Raw genomic sequence first — 16,687 nt, 5'->3', positions numbered from 1 at the left:
CGGCATCTCGGGGTGCAGCAGGGACCGTGAGATCGGCAGCCCAAGGAACAGCAGGGACCGGGGCACCGACATCCCGGGAACCCGGGGTACCGGCGTCCCCGGGCATTGCAGGGACCATCACCCTGGGGCGCGGCAGGCACCCGGGGCACCGGCATCCTGGGGTGAGAGGGCAACCGGAGCAGCGGCATGCGGGGGTGAGCAGGGATGGGGGCACACCGGAATGAACGGGGAAGCGAGGCACCCACATCCTGGGATGCTGCTGGCACTCGGGGCACGGGGACTCTCCTCCCGGTCCCTCTGCAGGCGGGTGTAGGAGAGTTTCTCTCCCCGAAGCCTTCCCCTGGCGGGGGCTGCACCTCCCGGTCCCCAGGGAACGGGGCAGGGCGCGGGGGTCCCCTCCGGAGAGCTGTGCACCCACTGTGCGGGACCCGGGAGCGCAGGCTGGCACAGGGCAGGGCATCATCTGCAGCAGGCGCTGGGCTGCCCGCTCGCAGTAGAAAGCCGAGCTACGGGTGATCACCACCCCGCACCCCGAAGCGAGCAGGGAGTCCCCCCCGCCTTATCTGCATGCCCAGCCCTGGGCATTTTGGTGGCCTCTCGGTGTACAGCAGCAGCTTACGCGCTGCCTGCAGGGAGCAGCCAGCAGTGGGGATCCCCCTTCCATGCCTCCCCCCGCCTGCCTCGCAGACCCCCCCACCGCCGAAGGAAGCGCTTGGTTCTGAGCATCCTCAGGCCGGAGGGTACAGGGACGCTCAACGATGGGGACGGGGCTCTGCTGGGGCGCTTTTAGATGACCAGAAAGCAAGCGTCTCCCCAGTCCTGCCCCAGCGCATGGGTGATGGGGACACCGTCCTGCAGGAGCTGGGAGGTCAGCCAGCCCCGCTCCTCCCCTCAGGTACCCCGCGGGGGACCCCCAGCCCCACCCCAGCCCCATGGGCATCCCGCACAGGACTTCTCCAGCGGTTTGCAGCCACCGGCCCTGCACCCCTGGGACGTGCAGGGTCACAAGCCCCGGGTGACAGGGCGTTTAGGACTGGGCTACAGGCAAAGGATGAAGGGTCTCCTCCTTCTCTACGCATTTCTAATGGCTCATTTGAGACAAGCCACACGACTCCCCGCTGGGAAGCCTCGCTGAGCTGTAAGTACAGGGTTTTTTATTTGGACCGTTAATCTAAATCCGTTGTACCTGGTTGGAAAAGCCCCTGTGTGCAATACTCCCTGCACTTGCTGCATCCTCTCTTGAATGTCTATTAGCATCTTTCTTCCCACTCCCTTGGGTCTCCTCTGCCAGTTAGAATAAATATACATAACTTCCATTTGAAAGCCTTTAAAAAAAATACGTTGTCAAGGGAAACTCTTCTAGCATATCTTACAGATATGCTTGATCTGTTTTTATATTTTTTACTGTCATAAATGCATATATCAGAGGGGTTTTTTCTCCACAAGATACATATTCATTTGAACGCCCAACACCCAGCTCACACTGGGCTTGTGTAATTCTGATGGTTGTCTCCTTAAAATAGCTTACAATATATTTCAAAATTTACCAGAAAGAGACTGGCTTTATCTGTTCTATTTTACCAATCAATTATGGAAATTTTTCTTTAACTAAAGGAAAATTTTGCAAATTCACATTATTGCAGACAGACACATTTGTATTCTCTGTCCGTTGCGCTTTAAAATAAAAAACCACCCAACCTTCCTAAAGTAAGCTTCTGTTTCCCAGCAGATACCCCTGCAAATGTGAGATGGGCACAGGCTTTGATGATCCAACAGGGGAGATCATGCCAGGTCTTAGTTCAAACCTCAGTTTTGTTCTAAAGCTGAGCTTAGCTAGTCGTGAAACGAGTAGGCAAAAGAGTTATAAAACTATTAATTGCTGCTTTAGATTCCTAGATGAAAGCTGTACGTGGGCAGAAATAATTTGCTCTATTCAGAAGCCAACATCAGAAAGGAGCATCTCAGACAGTTCGCGACCCTTCTCCTCGCTCTGCTTCCTGCGCAGGAGGGAAGGAGGGAGGGGGGGATTTCCCTGGGGTACAAAGGCTTGCAGGGTCCTGACACCCACTTTTTTTTGAAGCTGGAAAAGAGGTGGGAGCCATCTGCCTCCTGGGTCTTGGGGTTTGTCATGTCTCACCCAGAGCCGCAGCCGCACAGCACAGCTGGGGGCTGGGGATGGTTCTACTGGGGTGGAGCATTGCTTTAGGCTTGTCCTTGCCACCCCAACATAGCTCCTGGGAGCTACCCAGGCTGCCCCGTGGCCCAGTCCAGCTCCAAAATGACCTTTCCATTGATTTTGGTGACATTTGCTCTGGTGTCCTGGAACGGCTGCCGTATGGGGGCATGTGGAGAGAGGCTGAGGATGAGTGTGGGGTAAACTGGATCCCACAGACCCACCCCCATGGCCCCTGTGTGTGTGTGTGTAGCCTGAATGCACGAGCATCCTTCTGGAAGGAACCTGGATTAGTCATCCCCACCCCACAGATGGGCTGTGTGATGTCTTCCCTGGAAAAGCTTATCTGTCACAAATTCCAATTTATCCCTGAAAAGGAGTGTTTACGCCCCTTTTTCTCCCTTGCTTTTGTGTTAAGCATTAAGAAAGTTGATCCTTCTCTTTTTTTCCTCCCCTCTGAAAGGCAAGACAATGAGTCCATTAAGCTCTGAGGCTTATCACAAGCTGGTTGCCTCCTCCAGACATGGTGTAATGGGAAGCGCTGGCTTTGTGGTGCAAAGCCTGTGTCTTTAAGGAGCCCTGGCTGGGAGAGGCAGTGGAGTTAGCAGATGCCTTTGCCAGGCTATTTCACACAAATTTGGCATCTGCTGCACCCACACCCCTGCTCAGCTTAAAAACATACCTCTGGGGTTTATTTCTAACCATTAGTCTGGTACCTGTTCCTCTCCAGCTCTGCCCTGGCCTCCAGATTTAGATGTGAAGGTGTCCCCCAGGTCCCTTACGGTTTGACAAACCTTTTATGGCTGTGTTTTTTAGGCACTGGAAAACTTCCAGAGCCCTTTCCCTGCTTTAGTGTTCACCCCATAAACCCCATGAGATGTCTGGTGAGCAAAGCTGGGCTGGAGTGCAATGGGATCCGCAGGGGAACTGGGATTCCCCTGGGCAGGGGGGATTCACCTCGTGCCACTGACCTGGCCCTCGGTGGCTGCTGTTGGACTGGACTGTCCTGGTCTGGTGGCACCTCAGTGTCACAGCGGGGGCTGCTGCAGCCTTTTCCCTCAGTGCCTGCTGCCTGTCTGTGGCCTCTGTCTCTGCATCACCTGAAAGTTTGAAAACTTCAGTGGGTGAAGAGGAGGGATTTTTCTAATAAACCTCTGGCTGATTTAAACCAGGGAGGGAAGCCTTTGAGATGGGAGACAGGCCAGCCTGGAGGTCACACATGCCTCAGTGACTGCTGCAGCAAAAGCATCAGCAGCTGCAGAAGTCATGCCGGTACCAGCGGTGACTCTGAAGTGCGAGCTGAGCTCAGGAGCAAGCCGTGCCTAATAGCAGGATTTTTCCAAAGTAGCCAATGCATGGGGAAAAATGTAATTCCTCAACCAAGAGAGCAAATGCAGTGTCCCTCCTGAGGACACCCAGCGCTCCTGTGCCAGGAGTGGGGGCACTGCGTGGGTACAGGACTGCTCCGCACGTCCCCAGGCATTTTGATGAATAAGGTAGGTGAAGAAGATTTCCAGTTGATGCAGAAAGATCACAAACCTCTTTATTTGCTTTTTTATTCTAAGCGTCTGGTCAAGACAGGCAAATGCATATGAAGGTGTGGGAATGCTTCTCTTTGTTAGACGCTTTAACTGCTTATTAGAAAATGGAATTTCTGCTGCATGGAAAAGCCCAGCTCCCTGAAACATGATAGAAACCAGAACTTTGGCTTTTATTTCCCTACCAACATACAGATTTTTAATTCAGAGTCATCAAAGAATCTGAATCATGTTTCTGTTATGTTTCAACATTATAAAAATAATCTTAATATTTTACATGACAGAACACACAAGAGGAAACAAAGCAGGCAGATGAATTGTTTTGACACTTCTTCCACTGAAATTCTCCCTAAAACCAACACCTTCTGTGAAAACACTTTGATTTTGGCAAAACTGCCTTTGCTGCTGGGAAGATTGAACTTTTTGACCAGGTCTGATTAGCAACATAGGTAGTCAGGCTACAAAGCTCTTTGGCAGAATCACTGCAGTGGTGATTTGATGAGATCTATTTTTTCCACGGGGAAGACTCTTTGGGGGATAAATCCTCACTTCAGTGACTAATTACCTGTTTGAACAAGGAAAGCCACAGGGGCGAGGTGCCGGAGGTGCAGTAAACTGCCTTCCTTAGGCCATTAATGTTCTGCAAAAGGAGAAACTTTAAGAGGTAAAAAAAACAAGGAAAAGTTTCACCTGAAAAAATAATCCTTTTTTTTTTTTTTTTTTTTTTTTTCCCTTCTGTACCACCAAAGAACAACTGTCTAAAGCTGTTTCTCTCCCCTCCCCTCTCCCTGGTCCTCACTTTTCAAAATGCAGACATCCCTCCTCACTCCTCAGGGTGCTTCTGCCCTCCCCTCACCTAGAAGCACCCAAATCAGGGGGAGCCCTGCGTCCCCTCCAGCCTCGCTGTGTCTTGCCCGCAGGTGGAACCAGCTCCCGCTCTGCTGATCATGGTCAACAAGACCTTAAATTACTGGGGTCCCAGCTTTGAGGAGGACGTTATCAACATCAACGTGGGGGGTCTGAGAAGGCGGCTCAGCTCCAGCGCCCTCTCCAAGTTCCCCGACACCCGCCTGGGACGCCTGCTCTCCTGCGACTCGGAGGAGTCCATCCTGCAGCTCTGTGATGACTACGATGTAAGCGCCAGGGAGTTCTACTTTGACCGAAACCCCGGTTTCTTCCTCTACGTGCTTCACTTCTACCAGACGGGGAAGCTGCATGTCATGGAGGAGCTGTGTGTCTTCTCCTTCTGCCAGGAGATTGAGTACTGGGGCATCAATGAGTTTTTCCTGGACTCCTGCTGCAGCTACCGCTACCACGAGCGCAAACTGGAGAGCCGGCACCACAACTGGGATGAGGAGAGTGATGTCAGCAGCGTGGACACGTCCCCCGATGAGATCTCTGACATCAACCATGACCTGCTGCGCTACAGCACGCTGCGCTGCGGCAACATACGCAAACGCCTCTGGCTCACCATGGAGAACCCCGGCTACTCCATCCCCAGCAAACTCTTCAGCTTCGTGTCCATCAGCGTGGTGCTGGTTTCCATAGCCACCATGTGCATTCACAGCATGCCCGAGTACCAAGAGATGGATGAGAATGGCAACGTGCTCGATGAACCTGTCCTGCACAAGCTGGAGTATTTCTGCATCTCATGGTTCACCTTCGAAGTGTCTTCCCGCCTCCTGCTCTCCCCCAACCCCAGGAAATTCTTCAAGCACCCGCTGAACCTGATTGACATTGTCTCGGTGTTGCCCTTCTACTTCACCCTCTTGGTGGACGTGACCATGGGCAGTGACTCGGAGCTGGGCAACCTGGGCAAGGTCGTGCAAGTGTTTCGGCTCATGAGGATATTCCGGGTGCTGAAGCTGGCTCGGCACTCCACCGGACTGAGGTCTCTGGGGGCCACCTTGAAGGTAAACTGTCTCTCTTTCTTCCCTTATCTACTCTTAGTTTCTGGGCAAGAAGGAAACCTCTGGTACAGCCGGGGAATGTGGCCGCTCCCATTCCCCATGAGCTACCAGGTCTGTGTGGTGTCTGGCAAGCTTGCTTGGGGTGGTGGGCTGGGTTGTTGGTTTGTGTGTCTGCTAAAGCAACCAAGCATGAGGAACACTGCCTGAATCCTCTGACCACACACTTGGAGCAAACAGCAATTCACCCCAGTGCTTGCAGACTTCGTTTCACCTGGAACTGGTGCTTCCAGGGACTCAGCCACCCTTCCCCACCATGGTGTGCAAGCCCCATTGCACGGTGTTGGAACGGACTCGGCCATGCATGGGTTCATGGTGATGTCCCACCAGGAGTGGGTCAGTGCCTCGCTGGGCTGCAAGCACCCTGCTGAGCAGGGACTGGGCCAGCCAGCAGCTGCTGGGTGTGCCAGCACCAGTGTGTGTGGCTCAGAGCTGCTCCTGTCCCCAGTCTGGGAGAAGTCTCCTAAGGGTATGATGCCAGCTGGCTGGAGTCCAGCGTCCAACCCTTGGTGTCTGCCCATCTAGGGAGCCATAGAGATTCCAGTCCAGCTGAGCTGACATTTGGATGCACCAGCGTATGATGAAGTTGGACTGGTACATGGTTAGCCATGGGTGGCACAGAGCAAAAATAGAAAAGCAAAGGCTTAGCTGCAGGGCCTGGCACAACCAGCCCAAGGCAGCATGCATGCCCCCAGCAGAGCCTGGGCTACCAGCAGCTGCCCCTCAGCATGCTGGAAAAGCTCAGGGGAAGCTGGCCCCAGGACCACATGGTCCTCAGGAGGAAGAGCTGCATGAGGAGAGCTAAGAGGTGCAGGTTTGGTGAGAGGAGGTCCTCATCCTCCATGGTGTGCCCCAAGGTTTCTCCAGACCCCCTCCACAGGACCCCCAGCCTCCTTAGGCAGACCAAGAGCAGCTGTGACGAGCCAAAGCATGGATCTATCATGAAATCCTCACCAGGCTGGTGCTACAGCCCAGACTTCCATTGCTGCAGCTCAGCTGTGCAGCACGGACCAGCCACAGTGCCCTTGTGTGGCTCTCTGCTCTCTCCCACTGTCCTTCCCTCCTCTGTCCCCCTCATGCTGAGGGTCATGTGTCCGAATCTGGGGAGGGTGAAACTGTTTCCTGACCTCCTGCACTTACACAGAAAATCCAGCTCACTGCAGAGGCCAGTTAAACTCAGCTTTTAATTGTCTCTGATTCTCAGAAACCACATCAAGAGAAATCTTAAAGCCAATCCTTAAGCCTGCCAAGACACAGAGTGACACACTCTCTCGATGCCGCGCCACATGCAGGGCTTGTGCTGGGCATGGGGAGGAGGCTATCAGGGCAAACATCTCCTCTTCTCGTGGGGCTGCTTCTGGTCCCCATGTTCATACCAGAAGACTCTTTTTTCAAGCAATATCCCTGTGCTTTTTTTGCCTTCAAACAAAGGGTGTGCCAAACAAATGGCCAAGGAGGGCAATCTTCATAAAAAAGCTTGACATTCAACCAAAGGGACGCTCTCCTCATACTCAGTGTCTGCAGGGGCCAGAGCCGCAGCCCCTGGTGCTGCTCCCACTGAAGGGCCATTGCAGGATGAAGCGGGCACAGCTGTGGCTGGGGACACGCCGTTTCTCGCTGCTGCAGCCATGGCAGGGCCGGCAGGGGATGTCCTGGCATCAGCAGGACTCGACTGCCAGGGTTGGACCTGTGGGTGAGTCATGGAAAAAAGCAACCCTCGAGTGTGGCTGGGGATGAGGGTGAGCAGCAGGAAAGGTCTTCTGACAACTTCTGCTGTGAAGCAGGACCAGCCCAGTCCAGCACTAATCCTGCAAAGCCCACAGAGCATCACAATATGTGTGGGGGAAAAATTCCTGGCATTCTGAAAACCTGCTGAATACAGAGTCCAGGGAGGACTGTTTGAAATGAAGATGCCTGAAGTCCTACCCGCATCATACTTCTGAACACTCACCTTGAAAGAGCAATTAGCAAGTGACAGACCCGTGTAACACTGCTTGCGGAATTTAAATAAAATTGTACGTGTGGGAAGGGCTCCTTGAACCCATTCTGTGCTCCATTTAAGCATGAACAACACGTTGCAGCAGAGAAGGGACTGATGGGCTCATCTGCGTGTTGTTAAGCAGCAGACGAGATGTGGGGAGCGGCAGCATCGGGGCTCCGGCCTCTGCCGAGCCGCTGATTCATTCACCCAGTGACGTGCTGAAAAATGCCGCTTCCCGGGGACTCCGGAGCCAGCTGTAAATGGGGATGAGCGAAGACACAAATCTGACGCAGCAGCTTGGCATCGTGATTTACTGGGCACATAAATTACAACGACTTGTTAATCATAATTCACTTCCTATTGCAAGAGCATAAAGCAGCAGCAGAGTAAAGGCTGTTAACAGCCAGGAAGCGGGAGAGATGGCTCTGGCAAGCCGAGTAATTGTTCCCCTGCCTCGGAAGTGCTAGCAGAGGGATTTCTGCCATTTGTGCATCATAAACTCTGAGCGGTCTTCAGATTGCTTGGGGCCTGATCCAGGGTCTATTTAATTTGAGGAGAGGCTTCCCACAGGTCTCCGCTGTGCATCCATTACCATTATTGCAGCTTCCCGGGTGGGGGGTTGGTGCCTGTCTCCTACTGGCAGTCAATAGGTGTTAGGGACTGAGTAATTTAGGCATCTGCAGGGATCTACAAGAGTTGCTGTCTGTCCCCTTAGGGGCCTAAATACACAAATAGGTTGGAAGAGCTGGAGCTGCACGTCCCCAGACAGCAGATGCATCACCCTGCTGTTGCTACCGTGGGCCATCTTTGTGCTCAGTCCCCGCACCGGTATCTCCGGCCAGGCTCAGAACAGGCTCTTCTATTTCATTTATCTGCTGTTGTACTGGAGGAAAGACAGGCATTCAGTTGGGAAAGGAGCCCATGGCTGTCCCAAGGACAGGCAGACCTCCTGCCAGGCCAGGAGCCCAAAGAGCCTGCTGTTGGGGTGGGTTTTGCTGGAGCCTTTTATAACCCAGCATTGCCTCCCCCAAGGCTGAGTGCTTGCTACGCCTGCATCCCACCCAAACCCTGGCTAAACTTGCATCCTACCCAAACCCCAGCTGCAGCTGCATATCCCTGGATTAATGAGTGATCCACATGTTTTGAGGATAAATGGCTGCAAATAGGTAGCACCCGGTGCCTGAGGATCAGCTGGGAGATCCTGGAGCCTCCTTTGTGCCACAAGCCCTGACCCTGCTTGTAAATTAAAGCAGTAGGAGCTATCGAGCTGCCTGACTTCCCCCTCGCCTTCACCCTCCAACACATCCCAGGGCCATAACTGATACTCTTTAAAAATGTATAAGGTTATTCGGCTCTGCTGCTCCCCAGCTGGGACATACAGACGTGCTGTTAAGCTCCAGCCAGGAGCAAGTCTTTCATGGCCAAGTGATACATCCTTGAAACTCAGTGGCTCTGAGCTGTTTGTCCTTCTCAAGGTGCTCCCTCGGAGCTGATATAGGGCATTTGCAGCCACCGACGATGTTGGAAGAGGAAGAGATTATTTCCCCTTAGTATTAATGGCATTAGCTGAGCAGCTTTTGCCAGCAGTCTAAGCAAAGTCTTTTCACTCCCTGCCATGAATCCACCTCCTTTATGTCCCATGTTGACCATAGAAGCTCCTTTCCCCTGTTTTCTGCTCAAGTATTTCGTTTAGTCATTATGTAGTTCAAATAAGGCATTCTCCGCCTGTTAGAAGACTGGGGAAAAAAAAACCAAACCCAAACAACTAAACCACAATCTGCTTTCCTTTCTTCAAAAGATGAAGAGCAAGCTGGCAGATCAGTGGGCAGAAACATCCAAGAAATTCACTTGTGACAATCAAAAGGCGAGTGGACTAGCCATGCTGTGAGGGTGGTGGTGGCTTGGGCACTGGTAGAAAATGGGCTCTGGGGTCCCCTCCTGGTCGGTGAGGTGTTACATGAGCAGACTGTGCTGGGGGTCCCCATCCCCACTGCCCGCAGGGCTCTTGGCTCACATCTTGCCAGCCAAGAGGCAGTGGCAGGAGCTGGGTGCTGGATTTGGCCCAGTGCTGGCCCATAGTGGTTTGCCTGGTTGGTTTGCTTGTCCTCCAGCAGTCTCCTTCCCGGCATCACTTGCTGCCTTGTCCCCCAAATACCCACTGCCTTTTTCCCCCCAGGCTTTTGGTACAGGTTTATACTTTGCTCAAAATTGAAGAATGTCCAAAGACAGATTTCAACACAAATGTTTTAATTTGAAACCAGAGAAATGATGGCTTCTTCAAGGAGCATTGCACACCTCTGCTGTCAGTCTGTCCCCCCAGGCCCTGCACACCTGCCTGGGAGGTTGATGTCCCATGGCCCTGTTCCCACCAGGGCTCCCAGATCCTTCAGTGTGGGGCTAATTGAGCTGGGGGGTGCAGCACCCTGTGGGGATGGGTGCTAAGACCAGCCCCCGCTGATGTTGGATGGATCCCCAGATGGACCTGATAACCAGGGCTGCTTGGATTCATGTCAGCTCTGAGGTTCATTTCAAGTCTTCCATAGAGTAGCAGCAAAACCTGAAATGTAATTATCTCAGAAACAGTAGTTTCTTCAAAACTCCCCCCTATCTGTGTAACAAAGGGTTAAATGGATGCTGGGACTGTAGATGGTGTTGGGGAATAGGAGGGATCAGGTCCCTGGGGCTCTGGCTGTGGGGTTCCCAGCAGCTGGGGAAGAGCTAGAGCTGAGCCTGCAGCAGAGGCACTCGTCCTCCCTGCGAGCACATCGCTGGCGTCAAGGGAAGATACAGATTCCTTCCCTTAGAGGCTGCCTGTTAGATGCTTTCTGGGGACCTGCCAAGATAAAAGGAAAATGTGTCTAAATATTGTTAGCCAAGATCGGGTTGGAGCGAGTGCTGGAGGCAGGGGAGTAGCCTGTCCCTGGGAGCCCTGGCTGGGAAGCACAGGTCCGTTCTCCCTCCCGGCACAGCCTCCTCCTCGCAGGCTGGTGGAGGGCAGGGGGGCGGCTGTGGCTGCCAGGGCTGATTTCCTGCTGCCCCACTGTGGGTCACCCACGTACCCCCTGACTCTTCTCAGCCTGGCCCTGCAGTGGGACACCCCACAGCAGAGATGGATAGAGGCACTGAAATCTCCAACGGAGGCGTGCAGGGAGTCTGTGTGCCGGGCTGTACTTGTGCTGTGGGGTCCCAGTGTCCTGGCCATGACGGGTATGGTGTCACCCACTGACCATCGCTCTGCTTTGCCTTCCAGCACAGCTACCGGGAGGTGGGGATCCTGCTGCTCTACCTGGCTGTGGGGGTCTCCGTCTTCTCTGGTGTGGCCTACACTGCTGAGAAGGAGGAAGACGTTGGCTTTGACACCATCCCGGCATGCTGGTGGTGGGGCACGGTCAGCATGACCACTGTGGGCTACGGTGACGTGGTGCCCGTCACAGTGGCGGGCAAGCTGGCAGCCTCGGGCTGCATCCTGGGGGGCATCCTGGTTGTGGCGCTGCCCATCACCATCATCTTCAACAAGTTCTCCCACTTCTACCGCAAACAGAAGGCGCTGGAAGCCGCTGTGAGGAACAGCGGAAAGAAAGACCCCGAGGATGTGGAGAGCACCTCCAGTCATGACCAAGACTCAGAGGCTCTGAGCGAGACCTCCCTGGGCAGAGGCAGCCCCGACCGCCGCGGTCTGACCCCTGGCACCCACCCTGCACCCTGACACCCCCTGTCAGCCGCAGCACCAGGGCGCGTGTGGGACCCGCTTGCTCACCATGAGCACGGCACAGCGGTCACACCGGGACACGGCGGAGGAGCCAGGCTCGCCCTGTCTCACACCGCGCCTGGCATCGTCCCTGCCCTGTGAAGGACAGGAGGGGCTGGGGGAGATGCCCAGTGGGTGCCGGCTGCTTCCAGCCCCCAGGACACCACAGCCAGGTCTGCCTGGACGTGTCTCAGCCTTCACCCAGCGATGGCCCTGCTCCGCTGTGGCTACAAATGGAGGCTGCGGTGCTGGACATGCCCCTGCCAGAAAGGGAGTGAGAAAAAAAGAAATACAGATGACTCCTGATCAGGCACTGCCCTGGCTGTGTGAAGGGGGATTTTGCTTTGCCCTGGGGTTTTGTATTGTCCAGGGTGAGGTTAAATAGCCTGAGGGTGAGGCAGCCCCCGACCAGGCTGGCTGCCCTTGCAGGTCCTGTGCCAGGTTGGTACCAGCTCCAGTCCCAACCTTGTCCTACCCCCAGCTGGAAACAGCCTCGAAAGGCTCAGCTGCCCCACCAGCCATGAGAGAAAGGGGGGTGGAAATGAGTCTGTATGGGAGGAGAGGTGATGTCCAGCTCAGGGTGGGCCCCACTGTCCCAGTCCCTGCAGTGGGATTGACTGGACCTCACCTTCCTTCCACTGCAATGGGGGTTTCACTGTTGTCCTTTGCTGCCACCATCGGGACCCCCCAGGAATCTGGGGCTGGGGCTGTGCTGGGAGCGTGGCACGGCCAGGAGCACCGTCCATGAAGGGGGGACACCAGTGGGGGATGACCAGGTGAAAGGGACACTGTCATCTGAGGCAGGAGCAGGAGGCAATCAAGCTGGGGGAACTCCCCCCCAAGCCCTTCGCTCCATGGGGCTCCCATGCCATGGGCCATTTGTTTCAGGGCAGAGAGGAGGCAGAGGCCTTGCAAAGGGCTGCCAGGGAGCAGACATAGGGGGACACTCCTGGGCATGGGGAAGCTGCCTCTGCCATTGCTGTATGCTTGAGATTTCCACTGTGGGAAGAGCTGCCAGGGAGCCCAGTGGCTGTGGCAGCCCGTGATGGGGTGAAGAAGATGACCGAAGCCAGCCGGGTTTGGCACATGGCCTGGTCCCCCCCGCCACGACCCCCAGCCTGGCTTCGTTCTGCTGCCTCATCCCTCCCTGCCTTGGGGCCGGGCAGGGGCAGGCGCGCTGTAAGGAGTGGGGGGGTCACACTGCCACAGGCATCCCCTGTCCTGACAGGAGCTCCCCGGGTGCCAAGGCAGTCACCTTCCCTCTGCAGGGAGGGAGCACCCCCATGTCCATGGGAGAGCTGGGGCAGGGGGGACCTTGTGCTGCTCCTTGTCACCACCGTCTCTGAGCACCTCACAGCCGGGCCCCCTTCCCACCCAGATCTCCCAGCCAGCTGAGCACATTCGGGGCTGCTCCCGGCACAGCATTAATTCCCTATGGAGTTTTTCCTTGACCCTTGGTTCTCTGTTTGGAAATCGTGCAGCTCCTTTGTGCACAGAGGAATACATGCAGCAATGCCTGTTCCCAGCAGGAGAAATGTGCGCCCTGTAATCACCTAAACAACTCAAAAATAGGTTGGTGGCTACAGGATGGACCCAGGCACCTGGATCCTGGTGGTTGCAGCCTGTTGTCCTGGCTGGCTTTTGGCACTGCCACCGTTGCTGGTGCTGGTTCTGCCTGTAGCAATCACTGATGGGCGAGAAAAGGCAAATCAATGCCAGTGCGGGTCCAGCCTTCCTGACCCCCATTGGGATTCGAGGAGGGGTCCCCAAGCAGCAGTGGTGTGGGATGGAAGGGTGCTCACACTCCTGGCATCATTGAGTCTTCCAGCATGGATGGTTTGTGGTCTGCTCTGCGCTCATTCTTACTGAGAGCTGGGACTGGTGAGCTCTGTCGTCTGCTCTGACCAGCTTCCACTGCACTGTTACTTGAATAAGGGAAGGAGTTTCCCCTTCTGTCCATAAATATTCCAGTAGCAAAATGTATTAAAATGTGAAGACTAAATTACATGTATTAATTAAAAAGCATTATGCAAATAAATAAAAGAGCATGTAAATTAATTTTCTATCTATGCATGGGATGCATACTGTATATTTTATTAAAGATCTCATTGACCCACTTTGGAGGCTGGTTTTCTGTTTCGGTGTGCCTGTGCATCGGTGGTGCTGAGGCCGGGTCAGTGCGTCAGTGCCAGCAGCCCCCGGGGAGCACGAGCAGCCAGGCTGCTCCCCAGTGACTGCAGGTCCCCGTGAGCCAGCTCCAGCACCGCCTCGGAGCACAGCGGCGCTCCCACCTGACAGCCCCTGCCTCATCCCTGCCCCAGCTGGTGGGTGCCAACTAGTCCTTGTGCCTGGACCACTGGCGTCATCGAGCTAGAGCATTTTGGATAACCCATCTCCCTGGAGGCCCAAGGAACGGGGCATCCCCAGGGTGTGAGGGAATGGCTTGGAGCTGGCGGGCTCTGGGAAGAGCTGCACAGAGAGCCAGGCATGCAGCTGGGAGGGAGGGAAGCGCTGAGCAGCTTTCAGAGGGAGATGAGAGGATCAAAATTAACATTAGAAATGCACGATGATTCCCAATGCAAAGCACTTGTCCAATCCAAGCATGGGTCCTTCCCCCATCCCATTCATTACACACCCATGAAATCTGGGAAGCAGGCGGGAAGGTGCAGAAATCCCCCAACACCAAGGGACATGAGGGCTGAGCTGCCGGCGTGAGCAAACCCAGCGCTGGGAGCTGATTCCCCCTAACTGCCACTCTTAAGAAACTAATGTTAACCCCAGGCTTGTGGGTCACATTTTGGACTAAAATAGAAAAGGCTCCATTTTAAAAGAAAATACAGTTCAAGTAGCAAGTGTTTGTTGCTTAACTTGGTTCAACAACGTTTTAGGTGCACCTTTGCCAGCAGAAGGCTGCAGGACCTGTGTGCACGTTCCCTGCTGGCTTCCCTGCTGCTTCACCTCGGCTGTGGCTGTTGGCAAGGGCAGGGGACCCGTGCCTGAGATGCAGATAGAGCCCCCTGCAGCTCCGGAGACCCAAGAGGAGCTGACAGCTGCGTTCATTCCCTGTTCATCCCTGCTGCTTTCATTAGCTCCAAGTATCAAAGCCAGGGGAGCTGAAACCCACCAAGACAAATTCAGGCCAGCTTGTGCAGGCCAGCAGCTGCCTGAGTACTGCAGCTGTGTTTAAAACCCATCTCCTGACATGGAGAACGTCCTCTCCACTAAACAGCTTTAGTGGCCCTAATCACATCCATCCTCTGCTGCTTTCCTTGCTGTAAAGGCAAAGCTCAGACTGGCTGCCAGCACCCAGCCAGCAGGGACTGCGGTCATCAGCAGATGAGAGCTATCACTAACTGAGCCAGTAGACTGCCAGAAGTTCAGTAGCCCCTTGGGAGGTTTAGAATTGCCCCAAGGACAGCACCACACAGCACCAGGCTGCCTAAGGAAACACCTTTGCCCCTGCAGAGGGTTTTAAGCCCCAAGGCAGAGGCTGAGCACCCAGGGAGCAGCATCCCCAGCCAAGCTGAGCAAGCCTAGTGCCAATTTTCTCTCCAGAGAAGACATGTCCCACCAGTGTGTCTGGCTACTTCAAGGGGGTGACTGCTCTTTCAGAGCTGGCTCTCCTGTCTCAGGGGATGGAGTTTGTGCTCTAATGTTGCTTGGGCTCTATCCTCCTTTTTCCTGAAGGCAGCATAAAGGCCAGGCTAGCTCCTGATGCTGTAAGTGGCCTCTGATGCTCTGAACTGAGGGGGTTGTCTGGGAGCTGATTGTCTGCAGGGGCTGGCTGGGGAGGGGAAGACTTACTGCTGCTCTCCCTGCGTCAAGTGCAATTCTCTGCTAGATGTGATAAGAGAGGAGGGTTAAAAATAGAGTTTAATCTTTATTCCTTTGAGAGTTTTTCTGTTTTAAAAAATAAAAATCTACATGCCACGGATCTTTCTAAGGCAAAAGACTCCCCTGACTTGGGGGTTAAAAGTAAGGCAGGACCTCCCATGAGCCCCTCTGCTGCGCTGCAAACAGCAGCTGCCCTCGGAGGGGGGCTGGTGTGTGAGAGCTCCAGGATTGGGTTTGGGAAAGCCACGAAAGATGCTTTCTTTTTTTAGCCGCCTGCTCTCTGTGAAGACATTAGGATTTGTATGGCTATGAGTAACTGCACTAGGAAAATCCTCCCACTGCTGTGCAGGCAGATCTCGCAGAGCTCGAGTCTGCAGAGCAGGGAAGAACCAGGTGCAGGAAGGTGCCCAGCACCCGAGGAGTGGGTGATCACAGCCCACATTCGCATTAGCAAGGCACTTCTGTGCAGTGATGCCATGTCTGGTCTGTCTTACTATTTCTAAGGCAAGTAGGAAATTTGTGTTCTTTTGCTAATCCCCAATCAGTTTTCCTGAGAGTGACTGCGTTTTCATTTGGTACAGCGGGTAAATCAATTAAACACTTTATCAGGTTATTTCTACAAAAGCTGCTCCCCACACTCAGAAAATGACTGATGAAAGAGTGACTCTTTTGCCTCCAGGGAATGGTGATTAAGGAGTGACCTTATTAAGCCATTTCATGCAGCTGAGAATTAGATAACTCTGCTTAAAGAGACAAAGTAAACTTCATTACTTCCGTATAAAACTTCTTTTCCTCTGTCAACTTTCAGACCTGTGACTACCCTAAGTGTGGTGCATGCACTTAACCTGGTTACGGGAAAACTGGGAGATTTTAAAGGGCTTCATTTGTAGGAAGGAAAGGCTCCTCGCTACTAGCATTTCTGGGATCTGTCCTGCTCGTAGGCTCCTACAGCCCTGCTGAGCTCAACAAATTTCAGGGAGTCAAAAATCAGAGCTGACTGCTGGAATACATGTGTTAAATCAGCATTACTTGTAATTCCTCTATTTGCTGCACTACGTATGGAAACCAGTAATGACAAACAGTGCTGTAAATTTATTTTCACAAAATTATGATAAAACACTTTTTACTGGTAGTAAGAAAGGTCCAAGGTCTGCATATACTCATGGGTTCACTTTATCCTTGATCCAAACTGCCACTCTTAAGAAGCTATTGGCTTAGTTGTAGGAGGCACAAGGCTTTCATTCTGTTTGAGATGCTAAATGAATAGCCTTAAAGGTGTGGAATTAAGTTAAACAAACATGCCTAGACAGGTCACAGAATTTCAGGAAACAAAAACCACAGGTCAGGCGTGCAAGGAAGCACAGCACCAGTGATCCACAGCCAGATGTTGAATGTGCAAGAGCAACTGAGGGGGGAAAACTGCCCTGCACCTCTGTTTCAATATCA

General features: G+C 53.7%; 1 protein-coding gene across 1 annotated transcript; it reads left to right on the top strand.

Moving 5' to 3' along the window:
- Positions 1–6: 6 nt before the first annotated feature.
- Positions 7–13,478, top strand: KCNS1 (potassium voltage-gated channel modifier subfamily S member 1). The gene is made up of 3 exons (XM_026862242.1): positions 7–1,138; positions 4,632–5,624; positions 10,910–13,478. The coding sequence occupies exons 2-3, from the start codon at positions 4,659–4,661 to the stop codon at positions 11,363–11,365; spliced, it is 1,422 nt and encodes a 473-aa protein (XP_026718043.1). The 5' UTR covers positions 7–1,138; positions 4,632–4,658; the 3' UTR covers positions 11,366–13,478.
- Positions 13,479–16,687: the final 3,209 nt, after the last annotated feature.

The sequence above is a fragment of the Athene cunicularia genome, assembly GCF_003259725.1.
Source record: "Athene cunicularia isolate RWA chromosome 20 unlocalized genomic scaffold, athCun1 chr20_part1, whole genome shotgun sequence".
Lineage (NCBI taxonomy): Eukaryota > Metazoa > Chordata > Aves > Strigiformes > Strigidae > Athene > Athene cunicularia.
The sequence above is the reverse complement of the archived record's forward strand: the minus strand, read 5'-3'. Positions and strand labels throughout refer to the sequence as shown.